Consider the following 23,500-nt stretch of genomic DNA (forward strand, 5'->3'; position numbering starts at 1 on the left):
CCTCGGTCAATATAAATACTGAAATAGTCCTTTCCATTCAGTCATCTTCGTACTCCACAAAATGGTAGGGTTTTGAGCCACGCCTTGCGCTCCCTCCTCATTCCTAGCCTCACGGCTCAAAAACCCGCGGTTATCCCGTCAGCCCAGTTGTCTCTTTGACAATTCATAATTCCGCATCGCTGACCCTGCCATCCCAGTGTTTGAAACATCCGGTGTCACTAATAAAGTTGTTCATGAGCTCCACCCCCCGAGCCCACAGCTCTTCGTCCTGTCCCTGCTGCTGGACTTCGGCGCCCGAGAACTGCAATAGGCATGGCACACAAATGGTAAGCCGTCTGATCCCACGCCGACAATCTTTTGCCACTCTTTTACCACATCCCTCAGCAAGCTCCTGAGGCATGGTTCGTACTCTGTTAATGTCAACCCTGGGGCAACAATAACTTGGTGACGGAGTGAACCCTGACCCTGCATGGCCTGGAAGGCTTCGTGTTGACTTGACAGAATCGAGCCAGGTAAAGAATGTGTAGTGTCTGTGCTTGATGCAATGCAATGACGGGGGGGGGGGGGGGGGGAATACGTACGGAGAACGGCATCAAAGGCGTAGTGGGTTATGCGTCCGAACTGAAGGGAGAGTGTCAGTAAGAATGCTACGGAGGGATGGGATTCATTCAACATGTAGGATCCAGAGAGGGAGTGTGCAGAGGGCAGAGACGAACCACCATGGTTGATAGATTTGGTGTATGTTATCGAGGGGTGTTATGTACAGCCACGCTTTTCTTGCTCGGCTGATAGAAGACAACAGACAAGGATATCGTGAAGAAGAAGAGGAAGAAGCTTCGGAGAGGTGGATTTGATATTTGATATTGTCGAAGATATATACCCTACCACTGATGTTGCGATGTTTGCTAGCAGGTTGGTTCGGGCAATTCGGTTGCCTGGGAAAGCCAATGAGGCATGTGGGAAGTCATGTGACGGACCTGGACGGATCGGATCCATCCATTCCATATATATATAAGAGACGATTTACTGCTAGTCCAGACTAGGACTAGTGTTTAGATTGGATGTCTACGGAAAAACATAAATCCAGGAGATTAGCGCCACAGTTGATCCAGCCAATCAGCAGCCAGATTCCCCGCTGCACGTGGTGGGGCTCCTTTGGCCGGGTCTGGATCTAGGGCTCTTACGCAAAGATCACGCGCAAAAGGCAATTGTGTGTTCAACGATTTGTGAAATAGAGATATAAATATATATACTCATTCTTGAGGTGTCTGGGAGGGGTATCTGGGTATCTGGGACGAAGGGGGGTGTTTCTGATAGATTTTGGGGTGTTCAACGGCATCCAAATAGAAAGAATGGTTGAGTTGCAACAGAAGAATGCGACTGCAGCGGCGATTGCGGAGCAACTTGGAAAGTGGGTTTTGTTGGCTGATAAAGAGCTCACTCACTCTGAGCTCTGTGTATGTATACTATACGTTGGAACAATAAAATAATAATAATACGGAGTAATAAATCAGTAATAATAGTAATAAATAAGTTAACTAAGTTAGTTAAAATAAATATGTATGACGTAAAGCAATGTTTATAAAAAGGGAGATTTGTTTCTTCCTGTAGCTGATATCTTCTTCTCTTCCAATTCTGTTTCCCTCTTTTTTACTCCTGTAACTAACTACATAGAAGAAGAAGAAGCTGATGACTACTAACTAGTTCTTGTAACAAGAGATATCAACTATCTCTCTTCCTTCCATCCACCTATATTAGTAGTTTGCGTTATTCGTTATTCTGCAAACAACCAACCAACCAACCAACCCCCCTTGTCCGCCCTTGTTCGAGCAAAAAACGAACTATCACAAGCTAACCAAGAACGAGATAGAAAGGAAAAGAAAAGAAGAAAAAAAGAAAAGAAAAAGAAAAGAAAAGAAAACAATACAATACAGAGACAGACCCCTAACCCGGGACCTCAGCATTGTTCCCAGTGAGCTCTCTCCCATCCCATCCCTAGCACACGAGGCTTGCCGTTGTTCTTTGTTTCCTGGCTGGTTGGGAATTGTGTAACTACGCCAACACATCTCCGGCCGCCTCCAAGATTCAACCAACGTGCCATTTAATATTAATATTATTTAATATTATTATTGGATTGGGAACGTAAGAATAACCCAGAAGCTTGCTGGCTGAGGGATAAGTTACCTCACACCTCTTTTCTTTTCCTCCCTCTGCTCTACTTCTTCTCCATCTTCTTTTTTCCGCCACCAGTTCTTTTATCACCTCTGCAACCGTGGCCTCGCTACAAGGTCAACAGCAACAACCCACCACCAAAATGGCGAACTCTCTCGATCACCTCACGAGTAGAAGCAAGCTGGAATGGATGTCCAAGCTGCAGTGTGACTACACGCCGTTGAGGGGAGAGAATATTGCCAACTACGCAAACTTCCGCCGTACTTCCATCATCGGTACCATTGGTGCGTTTGACCTGAACCCCAAACCTCCTCATATCAACATAGTTTCTTCTACTCTACTCCTTCTTTGGTTTCTCTCCTCAACACCCCGCACTGGTGGATGGAGCTGCAGAAGCTCGTTCTACTATTTCATTTTTGATTTTATACCCTTTAAATTAAATCATAGACCCAAGCTAACACGCTAGCCTTGCGTTCCTTCCTGTGGATTAGGTCCTCGAACGAATTCCGTCGAGAAGATCAATATCCTTCGCCAAGGTTCGATTTACCCCGCTGCGTTTCGATGTATTTAATACAGGACGACTGACTTATATATTCTAGCCGGTCTTAATGTTGTTCGCATGAACTTTTCCCATGGCGATTACGACGTAAGGGAATATATTTATTATAATTATAATATACCTGTTCTTGGATATTTGTTCCAGTAACTAACTGGCTTGCCTTCTATCTAGTATCATCAATCCGTCATCGATAATGCTAGAAGGGCAGAACAAGTTCAGGAAGGCCGCCCTCTTGCTATCGCCTTGGATACCGTAAGCTTATATCCCTATTTCTATGAACTACATTCATAACGGCTCGTGCGAATTTGGGAGTTGATAGCTTTTACTTTCACTTCTTAACTTAATAATAGAAAGGACCTGAGATCCGAACCGGGAAAACACTCGATGGCAAAGATATCAAAATAACTGAAGGGACGGAGTTGATTATTACGTCGCATGACGATTATGCGGAGAAGAGTGACATCAATCACCTGTTGGTCCTTTCCCTGTTCCTCGTGCTACTGCGATTAGAACCCCCTCTCAGTGAAAATATCTAATCGCTATAATCAGATACGTCGACTATAAAAACATCACCAAGGTGATCTCGAAGGGTAAGCTCATATACGTGGACGACGGTATCCTATCCTTCCAAGTCCTCGAGATCATAGACGACAGCTCCCTGCGCGCCAAATGTCTGAACAACGGCGTCATCTCCTCCAAAAAGGGTGTTAACCTGCCCGGCACCGACATTGATCTCCCTGCCCTCTCCGAGAAGGACAAGGAGGATCTCCGCTTCGGTGTGAAGAACAAAGTCGACATGATCTTCGCCTCCTTCATCCGCCGCGCCTCCGACATCCGTGACATCCGCGCCGTCCTTGGCGAGGAAGGCCGCGAAATCCAGATCATCGCCAAGATCGAGAACGAGCAGGGCGTCAACAACTTCGACGAGATCCTCGACGAGACCGACGGCGTCATGGTCGCGCGCGGTGATCTGGGCATCGAGATCCCCGCCTCCAAAGTCTTCATTGCGCAGAAGATGATGATTGCCAAGTGCAATATCAAGGGCAAGCCGGTCATTTGCGCAACGCAGATGCTCGAGTCGATGACATATAACCCGCGCCCGACGCGCGCGGAGGTCTCGGATGTCGCCAATGCGGTCCTGGATGGCGCGGACTGTGTCATGTTGTCTGGCGAGACGGCTAAGGGCGATTATCCCAAGGAGGCGGTTTCAATGATGCATGAGACGTGTCTGATTGCGGAGGTTGCCATTCCGTATGTCAATGTCTTTGATGAGTTGCGGAACCTGGCGCCGCGACCGATGGATACCGTCGAGTCCATTGCCATGGCAGCCGTCTCCGCTAGCTTGGAACTGAATGCGGGGGCTATTTTGGTTCTTACGACTAGGTAAGGGGAGCTTCACATTTCACATACCCCTCCCGCCCGGGGGCCCGCCCCTCAAACCAACAAATTTTCATTTCATATTTGAAATACTGACAATATCCTTCCCAGCGGCCACTCCGCCCGCCTGCTCTCTAAATATCGCCCCATCTGCCCCATCATAATGGTAACCCGCAACGGAATGGCCGCTCGCGTAAGTTTTATCCTTTCGCCTCCCCCTTCCTTCCCCCCCCCCCCCCCCCCCCCCCAAAAAAAAAAAAAAATAAAAATACTAAACCCCGAAAAAAAAACTCTCAGTACTCCCACCTCTATCGCGGCGTCTACCCCTTCATCTTTCCCGAAAAGAAACCCGACTTCAACCAGAAGAACTGGCAGGAGGACGTCGACAACCGCCTCAAGTTCGGCATCGCAAAGGCCATCCAGCACCAGGTGCTGTCGCTCGGCGACTCGGTTGTGTGCGTGCAGGGCTGGCGCGGTGGCATGGGCCATACGAATACCATCCGTGTCGTGCCGGCGGATCCGAGGAATTTAGGGCTGGCGGAGGCGTGAGGTGGTTTGATGGTGTGATGGTGATGGGCCCCCCCCCCTTTTGCAGGGTCTTTTTTCTTTCATGATGATAAATAATCCAATCGATGGGTGATGTTAGATTTGGTTTGTTTTATTTTCTTTCATGTTTTTCTAGTTAATTCTTTTCACTTTCTTGCTTTGCTGCTTCCTCCCAAAAAAAAAAAAAAAAAAAAAAAAAAAAAAAAAAAAAAATACATAGTACTTAATGAAAAATTTGGTTTCTGGTCAGTCTGGGATGATAATTAATGGTTCCCGCTTTTTCTTTTGCGGTCTTTATTGTTTTTTAAGGGTTATTAAAAAAAAAAAAAAGAAGAGAAAGAGAAGTACTTGTGAAGCCTAGCTTCCCCAATGAAAGAAGTGTTCCAGCTATCTGATAATATATGGGAAGATCGTTTTTATTTCGCCTTCTCTCAATGCTTGATTCCTATTCAATAAGTTATGTTTATACTAGTTGGAATACAAAAAATTAAGCCAGGTAAAAGAATACAAAAATAGTTACCAATATCTTGCACTCCTCCCCCCCCCCCTTTTTTTTTTCCTCCAGAGGGGGGGGTTTGGGGTTTGGGTTTTGGGGTTTGGCTTTGGGTTTGGGTTTTTTTTTTTTTTTTTTTTTTTTTTTTTTTTTTTTTTTTTTTTTTTTTTTTTTTTTTTTTTTTTTTTTTTGACGAGAGCCTGTAAAACTTGCACATGGCATGAAAAAAAAAAAAAAAAAAAAGGAAAACACAGTTTTACTTCCGAATGCTTCTTTGCGTAGCAGTGTACAAGGGACATGGCAATGGCATGGTCGTGTGGCTTAAGACAAGAAGAAAGTGGGGAGAAGGGGGTTATTTACACAATGGGGAACTGGATACTGGAAAGTTTGCCAAAGACAACAAAACGTGAGGTAAAGAGGCCGAAATTATTTTAGGAAATAGAGAGGGAAATAGGATGCATTGTATTTCCCATGCTCCATGCAAGGCTGGATTGGTTGGGGTTGGGTGGGACGGGATATTGACGTTTGCACCCTATAGGTAGTTCCGGTTTCATTTCCTTTTTTACCCATCCCATCTTCTCCCCTTTTTGTGCTGTTCTTGTGGGTAGGATAAAAGTGTGGTGTTTGGAATTAGTTCAGATTTTATTTTTTTATTTTTTATATATACATAGCTAGCTGAGCTCATGGATTCATTCATTTTTTAGCGACATAACCTCTTTTTTTTCTTCTTTCCTTTCGTGCGTCGTATTCGTCAAATTCGTAGGTCAGGGCGTAAGATGATAGATGGAACTCGCTATGATAATGACTGTGCCGCTAAAACAATGAAAGAAAGGAAAGCTGCTCCAGGTGACGGTGTACGTGGTTCGAAGAAACTTATCAGGAGAGCATTGAAGTGTGCAAGCTAGTAATCGTCTCCTAACTCGACATTCTCATCCCTGCTGACTTCGAAAGTCTCTCGCTCCCGATCGCGTTCCCGTCCACGATCCTTGAGTCTTAGGTTGCGTCTATCAATGTACGTGTGGAATTGGTGCCAAGAACTAATTTATGGTTTTCTTTGTTAGTTATGCCTGTCCTATTATAAAGTCTACACCCGCGGGTTGATTGTGCTGGGATAGTATACTTACTTCGGGGCATGCAGTACATATCTAGCCATCGCTTCCCGGAAGCGACTCTTGTATTCTTTCGGACTAGTGACGGTTGGCCGATTCTTCCCCCCGCCAGCAAATCCGCGATCCTTAATCCACGACTCTAATTTCTTATCCCAAGTATATGTACGGATGCAATCGATGATTCCGACGACGAGTTCCTGGCGGTTTTCGTCAATCGCGATCATAAGTGAGTAGTCCATAACGGTTCTGTCGGGCGAGGAATAACGTGTCATTCCATACGCTCTGACTTAGTAGTTTCTTGGAGTGTTCTCGAGTGAACAAGGGGCTCTCGTAGATGAACTCCACCATGTTTTCGTCAAGGAGGACTTCGTTGCGCTCTCCTGTGCTTTGCACTTTGCGATTTCGCATTGAACCCTTTAGGTCGAAGATCCTTGTTGGGCTCCGGTCGTAGAACAGGTTCTCCATGAGAAGAAGGAACCAGTTAAATTCGACACCAGTCGCAGGGTTTTTGATGATTACTTGGTAGAAGCCGAACATCTTCGCGATGGCCGAGGGCAGTTCGTGAAATAGAGCCTCAGACATGATTTGGAAGTATGCCGGTGCGAATTTTAGGAAGGCCTGGGTCTCGATAGTTGAGAGCGATTTGAGGATGAACCGATCGTCTAGGGTTTTGAGGAAGAGTGACTTGGTTTTTCCGCCTCTGGAATCCCATTTCATGCAACGGGAGAGTGACCCCACAATCCGGTCTGAGACACCGCATTTTCTTCGAAGTGCATCGAATTGCTCGGCATAGAAAACTTTGCAAAGCATCTTTGTCTGGCTTTCTTGGAACTGGTATTTGAGATGTGTTCCCGTCTCGCGCAACAGTGACTGCTCGACTTCTGGCTCACGACGTCCATCGGTGGCCTTGACTTCAATTATTTCGTCATGCTCTTGGATGCTCCAAAGCTTATTCTTGTAGTCCTCAGAGTCCAGAGCAAAGGCTATCAGGGAGCTTGGTTCATCTTCTCGAACAATGATGTCACAATCTGCGAAAACGTGGTCGGAATCGCTGAGAGGGTATTCGAGCGGGGCCCAACCGCTGGCGGAGCGTTCGGCCCAGAAGTTCGTTAACACTTTAAGCAGCGAGGTTCGTTCATATTTCGGCAACTCCTTTAAATCAAGTTCATCAGGTGACAGCTTATTTGCTTCTTCAGCGGAGTCAACAATCTGTAGTTCGTCCAGCAGGCTTTGTTCGCCATCACTGTGCTCCTCTTCTCCTGCCCCTTCGCCCTCTGCCTCTGATAGAGCTTGCCCAGCTTCTTGCACACTTTCTTCTGATTTTCTGGATACCTCCTCTGGTTGGTCCTTGGCCTCTTCTAAACTTTCTGCAGGCTGAGCAGGTTTCGCCATGTCGCTGATCAACGTGGTTGATTCCTTTGAAGTAGCAGCAGATGGCTGGCTTGACAAGAAGTCCTCGTCTGATGGATCCCGTTCCTCAACTGCATCTCTCACGTTCTTGTAAACTTCTACGATCGGATTTGAGGATGCCATGGGATACGCGCGAGAATGCTTTCTTTGCAATGCTCGCTGTTGCCGTTCCCTCAGACGTTCTTTTTCAAATTCCCGGCTGAGTTGTTCAAAATGTTTTGCGAGATTAGAAACGCGCGAGCTCCTGGTTTGTACTGAGCGCGGTATCAGGGAGTGATGACTAGAAGTGAGCTTATTAGATTTTAAAGAGGGCAAGCCTAAGCGCTCCGAAAGCCTCTTTTCAGTCCCTTTCGTTTTTGAGCCATTGTTTTGTTCTACCTGCTTCTCGGTCTTTTTAGGACTTGAACCGCCGGTTGATGACCTTTGCAGGAGTTGCACTCCAGACGCATTGCTATTCTCATTATGAATATAACCTGATTGCGACTGTGCTCTAAGTAAGGGCGGAGATTTTCCGCTTGGGCCTTTTCGAGTCGATCTATCCGCTGGCCTTGGTATACCAGAGGGTCTAGGTGTTTGAGGTGCGCGTATGGCAGGATGTTCAGCGCTATCTTCGCTGCACCTCTCCCCTTGGGCTTTGGCCTGGGTTTCGGTCTGGGTTTCATTTGAATCAATTGGTAGCAGCTCCGAAGCCGAACGGACATTTTCATCAACCGCAGGTTGACCTCCAGTATTATTTTCAGCTAAAGGTGGGGAGATGGGCTCAATCTGACAACTAGAATTTTCCTCCTCGCCATGGGGAGAGGTAGGCAGGTGTAACAGTCGAACATCTTCCTCTGTGGGAATCGCTGTCTCTGGGAGCTTCATAGGTCCCTGTTTCTCGATGTTTGCAAGAGTGGGAGAATGAAGCCGCTCCGGACTTTCAACATCTCTATTTCGCTTACTTGAATGCTCTTCCACTACCGAAGCGAGAACACTCTTAGCCTCTTGAGGAGATAGTGTCATCCTTCTCGCTAATTTTGGGCTTTCCGCCAATGGTGAAGTAGTTGTGCCATCTGCCTCCTCTGCCTCAATAGGGGTCGTTGCTGCCGTTTCGTCAGTAGAAGCGAAGGAAGTGACAGAAACGTCTTTATCGAGGAATATCCTTTTGAGTTGTAATGTTGCCAATCGCCGAATATCTTTTTCGGAGGGGAAGAAGTTCCGCTCAAATTCTGCGAACGTCGCATCCCACTCCACCGCCTTCTCTTGCGTTCCATGAATCACCCTATTCAGTGGGACAATTTCCCAGTATCGTGAATTCATGTATAGTTCTTGATGCTGTTTAATGAGGGCTAGATGCTCGTCATTCGCCCGTTTTGTGAGGGCTTCAATTTCTTGCCTGCAATTCTCAGCCATTTCTGGTATGACACTGTTAACGTTAATACTTTTCAACCTGGCCTTGACGGATAACATGAATCGATTCAAGCGCTTTTCAGCTTGCATGTAAATCTCGTTTCGGAGTCTGAGATCTTTATCAACCTTCCACGTAACGCGGGGTCGCGGGACAATTATTTCAAGCAGGTTGATAGGGTCATAATGAATACGAATAGCCACATCTTTGAAACCAAAATATCGAAGGTGATCGCGATGCAAGTCATGCGGACAGACACCGGCGCGTGCATGTAAATTACCACACCAAAATGATAATTCAAGATATTTTCCAAAAGAATATCTCCAAGTGCTTTCCGACATAGGAATAGCTGGTGTTTCGTTGCCACAGATCTTGCAACAACTCCACATTAAAATCACGTCCTGCAATCCGCGGAGTTTGGATGGATGTGGCTGTACAATGACAGTAACCTGGGCTTCACCATGTACATACTGTCGGTGATGGCTAAACATCCGTTCGTCACAGCCATTTACGTCACAGACATCGTTGGCGCTCAGGCAAAGTTCCTCGACGTACTGACCTAGTGTGAAATCCGCTTCGAATATCCTGTCTGATTCGTGCTCATTGTAGAATCCAAGCGCAAATATGTCCGGACCGGCACACGGAACAGAAGTTGTGGTACAAACAAGGCTGTGAAGCACGACAATATTTTGATGGGCGTAGGGATCAAACAAGTTGTCGTTTCCGGAGATATAGGTTTCCCACTGCCTCTTTTGTGTTTGGTAGTTATGGAGCGCTCTGTCATATTCTGCATCGTGAACGGCATGGAGCACTTCCTTTACTTTGGCTGGAGCACCAGAGAGGGATTCATGGATCATCTCGGGAGTGATGAGAACAAATTTTTGAGATTTTGCTTTGTCGTCATTTAACTGCTCGGTTGAGAAGTCCTGATCACGGAGCCGTTTGAGATATGCAAGCTGTCTCTCAAGTTCTCTCGCCCGCATGAGAAGGTATGGAGGCATGAATTTTACGAATGGGGATGCGGAGAGGATTTTTGTTTGATGCTTCTCGACCATATCTTCATAGAAGGCAGGCTCAGTAGTAGAATTGGAGTTATTCTTTCCACTAGAAGCGTCCGTAGTGGTGTCACTGACAGAAATCGAGCCTTGGGATGCTACAGGTTCTTCCGCCGGTTTTGCTCCGTCAGTGATGGCTGACTGGGAGCTGGTTGGAGTGTTGTAATTGTGTGTTGTAGTTCTCGAATCGCTGCGTTGTCCGGTCCCATCTGTCATGCTAGAGGCGGCACTTGTTTTGGCCGTTGATGTTGTATCCGGAGGCGAGGAAGGTATTTTCGCAAACTCGTCCCTCATAAGACAGGTCTCCAACTTCAAATTGTATACAACATAGACCATGAATTCCGTAATCCGTTTAATCTTCATGAGGAGGTCATTTTCAGCACCACGTAGGACAATTGTGCATCCCAATTCCTTCGGGCAGCCAGATATATACATGTAAGTCTTCTTGCGGTTTTTATGGACATACGTTTTGACATCGAAGCTACCGCATTTGCCGGGGTACGATGGATTGGTGGCTAGCCTATCCATAGATGTAATAATCCTAGTTTGGGTACACCTAGATACTGCCTCAATTACCGAAGGCTTAACATTGTAAGCAGTGGCGATATTTGCTTTTTCCAATAACTGAAGCGCTAACCCAGAAACATTCTTTTCGACAAGAAGAAGATTAGGTTTGAGGGACGATATTCTATTGACCAAATTCTCGAGGAATTCACGTTCTTGACGAATGACAGGCTCTAGACTCATGAAATGCTGCTGCTGGCGTGCATATTCCAGTGGAAATGTAATGATAAGGATATTTGGTCTGGAAATACTGCGCGGCATACTTTTCAGAGCTAGGTTTTTCGTAAAAACCAGGCCAGACACGTAGGATGTATCCCCAGGTCGGCCCCCAGGTATCTTTTTCAGCTTCACGTAGTGACGTATATCCATCGCATCACCTTGTTGAACGTTAGGCTCTACATCATCCGTGGCTTTGAGAAGGATCGGTAATAGAGCAGTTTCCCAAGAATTGGAATGAGGAATATGATCATCTTTCAGAAGTTGCCGAAGGAGTTTGCGAACGTGGTCCATACTGGCTCGATTGAGTTCAACTGCAGGTGCGCCAGCCCTCTCATTGAGGAGCTTCTGGTCATCTTGAATCCGGCGGAGGCCGGCGATCCCTGCATAGATAGGGTTGGTGCGGGTTGATCATGGTGGAAGTACATGGGCTGGTTATCTTTCGAAGTGCGCGGGGATAGGGCCTGGTGGATGCTGCTCGCAACACTCAAATTACGCCGGCGCCCAGAACGCGGCAGATTCACTGCTCTCGAGCTACTGACGCTCGTATCGTCGCCATCGCGGGACGGGTACAATGCTGATATTCCGGACCGCTCACCCAAACGAGAACGACTCTTTCTGACGGCTGCAAGAAGGCCACCGAAAGACGCTTTCTCACTTTCGCCACCACTTTTAGAGAGACCGCCATCTGAGACAACCGCGAATAAGTTCGATTGTTCATCACCACTTGAAGCATCATCTGACAGGTACTGGGCAAGATCTGGATCAATAATGTTATCCCGGTGGAAGGCTGGAAGCCTGGATTCGCGGCTCATATCATCTGCAGCGCGACGCTGGAATGGGGCTCTATCCTCGTGGTAGGATTTGAAGCTGCGAATATATTGATGCCGAGAATGATGACGTTTATGGCTAATGGAATGTGGCCTTCCATTCATCGACGATTTCAGCGATCGCGACGAAGACGGCCTCGCAAGTTGGCGATCGGAATCAAATTCAAGGATGGCGGAACGTCGATTATTCCCGTCACCGGTACGTCGAGTTGCAGGTATGGCCATGGTGGGAGTCTTTAGCACATGATCAACCGATTGAGACACGACAGACGAAGCATCGTCGTCGGCCACGCTCAGGCGGGATATATTCCCATTGGAAATAGCATGGGGGCTCCGGGGATTTATAACAATAGGGCTCATGTCATCTCCAGATAGATCTGATGAATCATCCTGGTAAGCGATAATTTTACTCTCACAAGGTCTGCAAACCCGTATCGAGCCGGAATTTCCGAAATCAGCGCCTGGTATTAGAGAGGTACATTTCGCATCGAAAATCTGGCCGCAAGTGCGGCAGTGGTGTTTCCTTCTGAATGTGGAAAAAGGTTCACCACAATGGAAGCAATCCTTAGCATTTTCATCACGCATCCAGAATTCCTTGCTGAGAAGCTTGCTCCGGAAAGGCGGTGCCTCCTGCCGAGTTTGGGGAGGAGGGAATTTTCTTGCTCGGGCATCAAGGCCGTCATGATCAGCGCGGAACGAAATATGCACAGGGGTCGATGTGGACTGATGGCCATTTGACTCTGAGGACGACATCCTTGAGGGTCCAAAACCAAGTAGGCGCGATTGACTGATTTTGGAGGTGGCCTTCGCCTGGCGATCCTTGAATGAGGCCTTAGATGAGTGCGCGGATGATGGTTCTTTGTCGGTCATGGTGAGCGACGTTGCTAGTGTCGTAGGTGTTCTGCCTTCGTGGGTGGAACTATCTGTGGTCGAGAGTTTTGAAACGCTGTTCGTGACGTTAGTTGGAGCTGGGGAGTGATCGTTCGAGATCGACTTATTAGAGTTTCCAGGTTGGCTGTCCCTACGAGAGGGTTGCATATCGTGCGTTCCATCGATCGATGCTCTCCAAGCAGATCTTGAGAAAGATGTATCGAGTTCAGCTAGACCATGTCGATCCCCAGTTGCAGAACGTAACTTTGGAGACGCTGCGCGTTCAATGTTAACGCTTTCTGGCAAGCGACTTTCTCGAAAAGATTCATTGTTGTTGTGCCGTGCTATTAAAACAGGTGAATATGACTGTCGACTCGGTGCTGACTCCTGCTGCGACTGCGACTGGGTAGCGGTAGTGTGAATCGAACTATCCCGTCTCTCTGAACTTGAAGATTCGACATTCTGCATTATACTGGACGCGATGCTCCCAGAGCCGCTTCTACTGTGAAACGGAATATCCTTCATGGCGTTCACGTTTATTTCAGTCACTGTTGGATCAGCCACCCCTGAACTGGCCATGGTTAGAGGGGCAATCGGGGATTTCAACGATCCACCAATCGGTCCTGATGCTTTTGACGATACACTGGCAGGCTTGGAGGACAATCGTGACGACTTCCCTGTAGAGTGAGTTGTCGACCCTTCTTGTATTGGAGGGAAGGTGCCTAGAACCGGAGACTGGGATTTGGATGAGTTCGCAAGAGATGGTTGCACTTCGGCAGATCCTGTAGTTGCTTGTCCCGATATGTTTGAGGGAAACGAAGACGAGGTAGGGCTCCTAACTGCTGGTGTCTCTGCTGGTGTTATGTCAGATTGTCTTGAAGAGCCGCCAACCATATCTTTAACACCGCCCACGGAAGCTCGAAACCGATTATAAAGACCGCTAAGGCCGCCTTGCAAATCTCCCACTATGCCCTTGTTGTCCGTTGCTGAGGAGGTAGTAGGCGGGCTGGTAAGTTCATAGAAGACTGTGAGCTCGTCTGATTGGCAAGCGGCATTGTGTATCTGGTTTAAAGCTTCATTTCGATGTTCCCGTTCCGCCTGCGAGCTCATCGATGCAAGGGAGCCCCGTCGCGATGGTCGACCAAGTGGAAGAAATATGGAGGACGCGGAGGGGCTGGAGTTCCCCTGTGATTTTTGAGAAGCCATGTCCATACTAAACACGCTTGTATCCAAACTAAAAAGCAAAAGACGTCCTGGTCTGATCAAACAAAAGCCCCTCCTCGTACATGGTGGATAGTTGCAATGGCCCAAAGCTTATTCCATCGTTTGGTCGTCTATCTTAGTAAAGGAGACGTGACTATTCCGAGTATAGTGCGCAGATAACGGACGCATGCAAGACACGCAGAAACAGCTAAATCGAGGTGGAGAGAATCGACGGTCGTGGTCATCTCTGGGATCATACTTGCTGCCGCCTGGATGCCAACTCAACGTCGATGATCAACAAGAAGACGTCACAATCCGAGCTCACGACCGACCACAACCGAAGCAGCCAATGGGAGAGCGCCGTTGGAGCTGAGTCAGCCTGTGCAGATGACTAACTCGATTCTGCCAAAGCGGTGAGGAACGCGTGGTTACAATGGGGGTTGATTTAGCCCGATTTAGAAAGCATTGATCCGAAGAAACTCTCGCAGCGAAGAGCCAACTGTGAACTCTGTCAATCGGGTGTTTTATTTGGATGTGTTGAGAATTTTTTTTTAACCATTTTACAAACTATGAATTGGCAACAATCGAGGATTAGTTATGTCCTACGATTCTGTTCAGCTCCAGCATGGAGACCCTGAGACCCTGGATTGCGCCTCTTGTCGAAGCTGCGTTGTGCTTATGCTTGGGACAGCCACTGCCGGAAGATGTGGCTCTACGTAACCCACTGAAGTTGGTCGATGATGATAGCATCCATCGAGTTCGCGTGAGAGATCGGAAATTCGTGCAGGTTGCTGAAGTACGCGTTCGGAACTTAGATAGACGGGTTACGAATCTACGCTGACATAACGGACCATCCATAGTGGTCTCCCGCTACAGGACCCGTCCGGGGTATTCTATCCGACTCTGTCACCGCCATCTCGAGCACTTTTTCTAGAGAGTCTACGGAGAGCTATAGGAGGAAAACCAGGAAACCTCTTAACAGAAATACCAAGGGCGCGATAATAAAGATCAATGAATTCGATATTGTTATTAGCCATGTTAAGGCTCCACCTGAGATTACTCTATCTGTTCTGGACTTCCGCGTTGAGGGATGCGAAGGTAGTAGTATTTTTGGCCGTCCAGTCGATATCACTGGTCATTCCAGTATATCCAGCATGGCCAGGAAGTGTTCGAGAAAGGAAAATGGCCAACGAAATGGCGGTGGTCTCCCAAATGGTGAAGGGCGGGAAGCGAATGTGCCCACAGATACGGATTCAGAGTCGGATGCGTCATCTCTGAGGTCCCACGCCTGTGCCTCCATCGCACCTCCAGCCTCACAAGACAATTTTATCTCACAGCTTCCAAACAGTCGGCGGTCGGAAAAACCACTCGCACAGCCTAGAAATGACTCTGCATTGCCTAAGAAGAACGCTACGTTGTTACTTTCCGCCCTCACCTCGAAATCGGGGCTGGAGCCAGATCCAGCTATTAAGGAAAATCTTGATAAAACGGCGGAAAGGCACAAGCCACCCTCTAGTCGATTAGACGTGGATATAGAGCATATTGGTTTCGTGACTCAACTCATCCCATCTATTGAAAACGCGATCCCTTTGGACGAGGAAATCAACCGCAATTGTAGTGGAGATGCCGAATCGTTACCCCCATCTGGGAGCCCACTTGCAAGGACACCCCGTACGCACATCTCCGGTAAAAGATCCCCATCCCTCAACCAGAACCGTCAAAGGGATAGTGCGGCAAGTAAAAGAAGTGGCGACAAGCCAAGAGACCACCTAGATCCTCAGATATCTCCGGAAATGGCTAAACCAACGACTAAGAATAAACTGATGCCTAACAATAGCCCCAAGACGAACACACAACCCGGCAAAGACGACCCCTGGAGCCAGATGGTCCGGATTCGACGTCGGGATGTTACAATTCGAAAGGACCAAGAAGAGTTGATCGAGATGAATGAATCCTGGTTTCCTCCAGAACCTGGGAAGCAAGCGCCACAAGCCCATGTCCCGATACACCTTTTGCAGAAATGGAATGATATGCTTCGTCGCAGGTCATCAAACGAGACAACTAGCACATGCGCGAACCCTCATTCTGCAAACGAGGATGAGGATCTCGACGCTGATCTACTGAAGTCTTCGCCAGAAGGCGAACCGCTGGACTCAGAGTGGACTCCCACGCCACAGCCGTCATCCTCTTCTCATCTTGTTCCGCAAGATAGTAGCCCTCCAGCTATAAATAATTCCCGCCTACGCCCCCCTTTCCCTGTGAAGGCTAACCAGAGGGATATTGTAGCTAGTGGAAACGAGGATGACCTGGGATATGGACCTGACATTGGTACTAATTCGCAAAAGCCAGCCGATCTCAGTACTGCTACGCCCATTGAAGATGAAGATGTCCATTCCGAGATGGAAATATCACCTCCCACTGGCTTGGGAAACGTGAGCCAAGCCGATCAGGACCCTGAGAACGACAACTTCACAAGCTCTGTAGCTTCACTGCCATCTGCCAATAAAGTTTCATTCACCGAAGTCGAACAGACTCCGTATATCCAAGTTGGTAAACGGAAAATGGCATCAGCCACTCGTAGCCAGAAGAGCATTGACGGAGACTCTGGGCAAAGATTTACCAAGGTTTCTTCGGACCCTCTCATTCCTTCAACGTACGATACCCGGCGTTTAACAGTTCAGCCGGGGCCTTCTACGTCTGTAAGCGGAAAAGCCACGCAGACTGCTACACAAAACCCCGGTCTGGCATCTCTAGAAAGATTTAGCCCATTGGATTGTGGCTCGACGGATGGGGACGACGATTCTATAGTAGGGGGACAACTAGTGTCTAGCTTGGATGAATGTGCGCAAAATACTAATGAGGAGTATTTGGATGTATCCGTTACTGCCCGAGCTCTAGGAACCATGATGAACACGAATAAACCCGCTAGTAATTCGGTTAACGTAGGCGGATCTCAAATAGAAATGAATTCCACCCCGTCGATTATCGGAAAGCGGAAACGAAATGAGGTACCCTCTATTAAGGATCGCAATTTAGCTAAACAGCCAAAGATTTTTCAGTCGCAAACCTCTCGTCTCAGCGCACGTTCGTTCGTGGTAAGGCCTATGGAATGTCGACAACCTGGATCTGAACGCGGTCGATCCCGTTTCGGAAACAATATATTGCCATCAAAGACAGAAGGCGTGTATAATCAGTTCAAGCGAGCCTATCCTGACTATGCCGGTAGCATTGATAATTTTAAGCAGGCATGCGATAAGCTACAGCGCCTGCGGGAACAAGATTTCATGAAGCGATCATTCCTGTGGGATGATTTTGTTGTGCAATATCCGGCATATACCCTACGGCATCGCTACGAGGAGGATTCCTCCCATACTATTTCTTACGAGACTTACTTCCAAAAGGAAGTCACAAAACCACGATGTCGAAAGCGCAATCTCACTGCTCGCGACTTGGAGCTTGTCTTTGCTGACAGGGAAAACGAGCATCATGTCGCAGAGGCTTCTCTTACGCGAAATGATAGCAGAGGGTCATCTTGCGTCAATCTACTAGGTAATGAACAGGAGCCTTCAGCCCGAGAAACTCCAGTGGTTCATGTACTGCCATCAGACGAAGAACTAGACGATGGCCAGGAACTGAGCATTCCTGAGTCCAATCATGGAGAATTACTGAGCAGCCCCGAGGTATACCATGTTGATGATATTTCTGGATCAAGTGATGAGCTTGGCGCTCATGACACTGCCAGCGTTGAACTTGGTGATCCGGATACTTCCTTTGCTCTTTCAGGTTTCGAGAAAGAGAGGGTCTCTAGCGATGAGGATATTGAAGACAAGCTCATATTGGATGAAATTGCTGAGTCAGTTGAAGGGCCACATCGATCTCTTGTGCCTTCAACAGTTACGAAGCAGGCCCGCAGCATGTCTCTCGAGCTTGACTTTGATGATGATAGCGTTATCCTCGATAGCTCCCCTTCAAACTGGAGCGAACAAGAAAGTGATCATGAAGGTAGGAGTGACCCACCGAATGAACACAGCCATGTCTCTCTTAGAAGCCAGGAGAGGCATATTTCACCTCCACCACGTTCTCGACGGCCGTACTGGCGCTTTTTCCGTTCGCCACCTGACTCTGTTCGAGACCCTTTCTGGAATTTATACAATAAAGCGAAGCAACCCGGCGAAGTTAATAATACAGATGATCCAAAGCCGTGGTATAGATTTCCAAATACGCCATTCAAGCTCTATGCCCGCAACGTTGCAAAACTCCAGGCAGACTATGCCTTTCGGCAGGACGGATCCAAAGCGGATCCGATTCCTGTGGATGAAGACGGCGTTGTTCGTCCCTCGCCTCTAGGAGACCCACGGGGCATGGGTTCCATGGGGTGGAAACTTTGATAGACAAAATCTGTGACCGTATTTTCTCAAAAGGATTTTTTATATACTGGCGAGGGGGGGAAAAAAGTTATTCGGAATGCATGTAACTAATAATGATATAATGATATGTTTACGCTTATGAAAAAGGTTTATACTATGCGTTCATGGACGGCCTTTGCCCATCTCTCACTCTCTCCTTGTTTTCTTTCAGGCCCTGTGCCTGTCTTTCCCTTTGCCTTCATAAGGATTTTCTTAACTCGCCATTTGATTGGGTACCTGGCCCCAGCTGGCTTCAACGATTGACGCGACCATTTCGAACGCCCTTTGTAACCTTTTTTTTTTTTTTTTTTTTCTGCCGCTCCGTTTTACGGCTCTATATAGCTTTGCGTTATGAGCGAAGTTTCTCTCACGGATCTCACTAACTATATATAAGTAAGTAGACGGAAAGGGTTTGGAGTGGGGCTACTCAGCATAATCCTAGAAACAGGTTGGTTCATCGGGGTATGAATGTGAGAACTATCGGGACTTGGTTCCTCTTTGGAGAGCGTTTTCTTTTTTTTCTTTTTTCTTTTTTCTTTTTTTTTTCGTGTGAGAAGAATGGGCCACTGGCACGCGTAAACGATTTATTTCCATGCTAGGGAGGAAAGCGAAGGCATCATTGAAAGAATTCTCATGGTGTTTGTTCCATTTGCACGGTGAAGCAAGTTTGTGTCCATTATCACAAAGTATAAGGGCAAGTACTTGGTGGCAGAGATATATTGATTAGGAGGTATAGATTTATAACCCTAGAGAGTGCGCAAGGTAAGTAGTTGCGCAAGGTAAGTAGTAACAAACAGTAAAACCCATGTGTTCGCGATCACCCCGTTTCCCGAGAAATTAGAAATATAATTAACCGTAGCTCATTACAGCCCCATCATCCGCGGGCGCCGACTTCTCAGATCAGACACTACTCTGTATTCTTCTTACCCTCCACTGTACGCAGCAGGTCAGCCACCCGTTCATGCCCCTTCTTTATCGCCCAACATAGTGCTGTTAGCCCATCGTCATCCTTTAGATCCACATCAAACCTCCCCGTAGCCAGAAGCAGTTTAACCACCCCCTCGTGCCCGTTGCCTGCCGCCGTAGATAGGAGTGTCCTGCCATTCCAACTTGTCCAAGTCTTGTCCACATCCTTATTTCTAAGGAGCAGTTCAACCACTTTCTCCCTCCCCTTAAAAACAGCATGGGACAGCGGAGTGTCCGAATACTTGTCTTCAGCGTTCAAATTCACCCTTTCTCTTTCTAGGAATAGTTCCACCGCTTTCTCACGCCCGTTTATTGATGCCCAGGATAGCGCTGTTCTTCCGCATTCATCTTTGAGATTCACGTCTGTGTCATTCCTTGCCAACAGCAACTGAACAACTTTTTCATGCCCTCGATGTGCTGCATTGGACAGCGGCGTGCGTAGTTTGCGGTCCATCGAGTTCACATTCACAACTTCCTTTTCTAACAGCAGTTCAACCACTTTTTCATGTCCATTAATAGCTGCCCATTGTAATGGCGTCAATTCTTCTTCATCTTTAACGTCTGGATCGACCCTTGCATCTGCTAGTAGTTTCCTAACAATAGCCACGTTTCCGAACCCTGCGGCATAAGATAGAGGGGTGCGGCATTTATTATCCTTGACGATGGGGATTGCCCCCTTTCCCAGAAGATAGTCAAAGGTGATAAAATCTCCATTTTCTGCAGAATATGATATAGCAGTGCGGTTGTGTTTGTCTGGTCTTTCAAAAATGGCCCCGCGATCAATGAGATTCTTAACAATAACATACCAGCCCCGCTTCGCTGCTGACAAGAGTGCTGATCCATTTTCCTTAGTATTGCTCGTAGGGAACAACTCCAGAAAGAATAAGGTGGAAAGTAGGTCACCAGAGTCAATTATCCGGGAGAGTGATGTTTGAAGTGGTTTCCACAAATCTATTCCAACCGGTTCAGGTGAGTTGAGATCAGTGGCTTCACTGTTCTGCAGTACTGCTTCCAGTTCCTTCGCTGTCTCCTTTTCATCTAGGTCATGTAAATAACGCACCACAAGGTGACCGTAACACCTCACAGTGCTAGCAAGAGTGCGTCGACAATCCCCTTCAGTAGCGAGCGGGATGCGCTTTAAGGTCTCAAAAATAGGGTCAATGAGAAACCTGACAATGCCGTTTGCTGCCAAATATAGGCTTCCATCGCAAAAAGCAGCCTTGCGGTAGCATTCACACAATGTCAAGGTTAGCAATTGTTGGTGGTTCAGTAATTCAGCCCGTTTAATTTCATCATCCTCCTCATTCGAGCTTGATTCCGGTTGCTCGGTACGCTGAAGGGCCCATAGTAGGATCTTCTCTGCTTCCACCCATTTACCATCATGAACATGGAGTTCAGCGGCCTGTCTAGCGGAGGTGAAAGTTCCTATTGCCGATGGCAGCTTTCCTTCGATCCTAAGCGCAGGAATTATACAGGCAAAGGCGTCCTCCACGGGTCCTAGGCCACTATTTACGAAAGAATCGTGGATCCGACAGATGTTGGTATTGCTGAGACCGAAGCGTTTGGTGTCGCGCACTGTCGTTTTCCCACCAATGCTTTTAATAATCCTTGTCATCGATGCGAAAAACAGTGAATAAATCTCCTGGGCACACATGGTAGGGAAGGATTTGGTCAGCGCAGGGAGTTCCAGCATCGTGAAGTTACCACCTTCCAATACGTCGGCAGAGACATTCTGCCAGCCAAATAGGCGATTCACGTAAGAACCAGGCTCTTTTGTCTCGATGATATTAAAGCCTCCGCCAGCACGCCAGAGTTCAAAATCCAAGATAGCGTTAGTATCCTGCGGCGAATTCGATTTGGCGGAAATAATGCGCTTGAGCGGGGCTTGCAGAGGTCCATTTATACCAAACTGTCTGAGAGACCACAGCCATATCCCAAGCACCGCTTCGAGTTCAGCTTCGTCAACTCGCCACCTGCCCTCGGAGTTGCCATCCACGTCAATCTTCCGCCTGAGCGAGAGGTAGATGTTTCGGTCATTTTCTCTTCTTTCAATCATGACACTGTCCCATGGCGAGCTTCCAAGCTTGAACTCAATAGTAGGTCTCGTGCGGTCAGGTGAACATGGAACAGCCCAGAGGAGAGTAAAAGTTTCATGCCATCCATGCTCAAAGACTACATCCGTGGTAAATAGAACTGTGGCCGTGTCCTCGATAGCCCGCGCTAATGATCGTGCGATGCTTCGAACAGAAACAAACCTATCCTCCCAACTGCTCGCTAGGCGGGCAAGACGTGCCCTATACAGCAGTGTTTTTGCAATCTCATGGGGTAACCTATCTTCTGCCGATCTCCTATTAAAGGCGGCCCGCCAATGTTCGGGAAGAAATTGAACATGATCCCGAACTCCCTCTGCAGAAAGTTGGAAGCCACGTTCCGTAATGGGCAGAGCAGCATCTGGCCATTTTGGAGGGTCAGGCTGGATACCTAGGCGAGGAGTACAAGGCCAGTTTTCGGATACCTGGTTCGCATGCGATTTGTGATTGTCACCACGAACCAGCCGAAAACCAGAGAGCAGGTGGTTATTTTCGCATTGCACTGACAGAACCTCAAATGTGGTATTTGTGTTGACCTGATGGGCTTTCCCCACCATCTTGGGTTGGTAAACAGGTGACCCATTCTGTGATGGCCAGTTCTCGTCAAAGACCTTGCATCTTTCGTTGGAGAGCTCCCCGGCGTGGTGATATCTTGTGGTAGAAACTGTCCACCCAAACCGACCATCACGGCTCAAATCCCCAATGTTTAGAGACAGCCAATCCAGTTCATGACCCTCGTAGAATTCTGGACGATCCGCCAAGTAAACTTCACTCTGTTTCAAGCGCTTTATCCGGAGGGATGATCGTACCGCTGTCATTACGAGAGTAGCACCCAGCTGAGCCACTGCTACCGATGAATGGCAGGCTCTGAGGCCCAAAAATTGTAATACGAAGCCGGCTGACGCGGAGCTAATAGCGGTCCATACCAAGGCCTTTTGAGGATCTTTCTTCTTCTCTTTCCAAGACGTTATGTACGTGGAGAGTTTGCCTTTGCGATGAGTGTAGGCAAAAGAATCGAAGGCCTGATCACCGACAAATTGGGTACCAGGTTGAACCCAGTAAATTTGAGAGGCACTGGGGAATTCTCTTTCAAAGACCCTCTCCCTAGTACCCTTTTCAACTAAGCAGGCGCAAAGTGCTATTCCAGTACAGAGTAGGATAGTTCCGAAGACGGTCATCGGGACTGCATATACGTCTTGCAGGTCGTCTCTCAAGAATTTGTAGTAATATCTTGCGATAGCGGCCCATACGAGAACGCCGGACTGCAGAAGAATTCCAAATATGGATGCTGCAATATACCAACGCATTTTTCTTTTTTTTAATCCCACATTTAGAGATAGATTCGGATTTGGAGCGAAGTTCTGTTGAGACGCCATAGAATCCAAAGACTCGGCCTTTCCGCTGTTAAAGAGTGAGGCAAGGCGTTCTTCATCCTCGAAAGGCTTTTTGAGCTCCCTCCACTCATTTCGGGGCGTCTTAAGATAGTCTTCAAATGTATAGATTCCCGCGTTTGGAGGTGTGTCTGGGGCTTTTCGATAGAAGTCATCTTCCGTCGCCTCCTCATCGTGAATTATCTCTAGGAGCTTCGGGCGGCCAAAAACACGAGTGACGCCTCCATTGTTATAGAGTTCACAGACATCACGGCTGGTGGATGAGCAGAGCTCGGCTTCGGCTGTACCTGCTCCTTCCTGAGCGCGTCCAATAAAAGCTCTGAGGGACGGGGTGCCGTAAACACGGATTGCTGAGACAACTGCAGTAATGATACCAAGAGGTGCGGTTGCAAAGATGATAATGTCAGTTGTATATAGACACTCGCTCAGATACTGCTTGGTAGGGGCTTCTCCAAATAGAGAAACAAGGGGAGCAAGGTCTGTAGCAAGATTGTTGGCGAAATCAGTCCACCAGTCACTCATTGTTGGTTAGCAAATAGTTCGTCTGGGAACAATAGCATTCTGGATAGAAAATTGTACGGCAGAAAAGCGCAAGACACGGCAGGGGGGGAGGGGTGTCCTTGTCTGGTTATGTACCATTGGTGAGTTCTACCTGCAAGCAGGCACCACATGGTTCAGCCGAAAGTGTGGACGGGAATTTGGGAATCAATTCTGAGGACATTCCGTACGAGATGCCGCTCCTGCAGAGGGGTTATGACATGCAGTGTTTATCTTTACCATCCATCTTCTTTGTAGACCGGGTAAGGCATCAACATCTCATACGGACAGGACCCTGTACTTCATGAGCAGTCGGATA

At 47.7% G+C, this 23,500-nt stretch overlaps 5 protein-coding genes across 5 annotated transcripts in view; 2 read left to right on the plus strand and 3 right to left on the minus strand.

Annotated features, from left to right (window-relative positions):
• The window catches only part of BDBG_17993 (uncharacterized protein), a gene marked incomplete at both ends in the record, with an annotated part of 1,643 nt that extends 1,243 nt beyond the window's left edge, over positions 1-400 (minus strand). Inside the window, one exon of the mRNA XM_031725595.1 lies at positions 185-400. Within this exon, the coding sequence (XP_031581365.1) occupies positions 185-400 (216 nt within the window). The remainder of the gene's footprint in view (positions 1-184) is intronic.
• A 797-nt stretch (positions 401-1,197) lies between these two features.
• BDBG_09376 (pyruvate kinase) lies at positions 1,198-5,199 on the plus strand. Its single transcript, XM_002620234.2, has 8 exons — positions 1,198-2,456; positions 2,664-2,708; positions 2,772-2,818; positions 2,903-2,983; positions 3,082-3,203; positions 3,281-4,114; positions 4,220-4,301; positions 4,406-5,199. The coding sequence occupies exons 1-8, from the start codon at positions 2,315-2,317 to the stop codon at positions 4,655-4,657; spliced, it is 1,605 nt and encodes a 534-aa protein (XP_002620280.1). The 5' UTR covers positions 1,198-2,314; the 3' UTR covers positions 4,658-5,199.
• Positions 5,200-6,048: 849 nt separating this feature from the next.
• BDBG_09377 (1-phosphatidylinositol-3-phosphate 5-kinase) lies at positions 6,049-13,800 on the minus strand (the record flags this gene model as incomplete). Its single annotated transcript, XM_002620235.2, has 4 exons — positions 6,049-6,184; positions 6,272-6,453; positions 6,536-11,271; positions 11,385-13,800. 4 exons carry the CDS (start codon positions 13,798-13,800, stop codon positions 6,049-6,051), a joined length of 7,470 nt encoding a protein of 2,489 aa, XP_002620281.2.
• Positions 13,801-14,266: 466 nt separating this feature from the next.
• On the plus strand, positions 14,267-18,823 carry BDBG_09378 (uncharacterized protein). Its single transcript, XM_002620236.2, has 2 exons — positions 14,267-14,587; positions 14,652-18,823. Exons 1-2 carry the CDS (start codon positions 14,417-14,419, stop codon positions 18,177-18,179), a joined length of 3,699 nt encoding a protein of 1,232 aa, XP_002620282.1. The 5' UTR covers positions 14,267-14,416; the 3' UTR covers positions 18,180-18,823.
• A 281-nt stretch (positions 18,824-19,104) lies between these two features.
• On the minus strand, positions 19,105-23,166 carry BDBG_09379 (ankyrin repeat domain-containing protein 28; the record flags this gene model as incomplete). Its single annotated transcript, XM_002620237.1, has 1 exon — positions 19,105-23,166. One exon carries the CDS (start codon positions 23,164-23,166, stop codon positions 19,105-19,107), a length of 4,062 nt encoding a protein of 1,353 aa, XP_002620283.1.
• Positions 23,167-23,500: the final 334 nt, after the last annotated feature.

Source organism: Blastomyces gilchristii (assembly GCF_000003855.2).
Source record: "Blastomyces gilchristii SLH14081 genomic scaffold supercont1.40, whole genome shotgun sequence".
NCBI classification, from domain to species: domain Eukaryota; kingdom Fungi; phylum Ascomycota; class Eurotiomycetes; order Onygenales; family Ajellomycetaceae; genus Blastomyces; species Blastomyces gilchristii.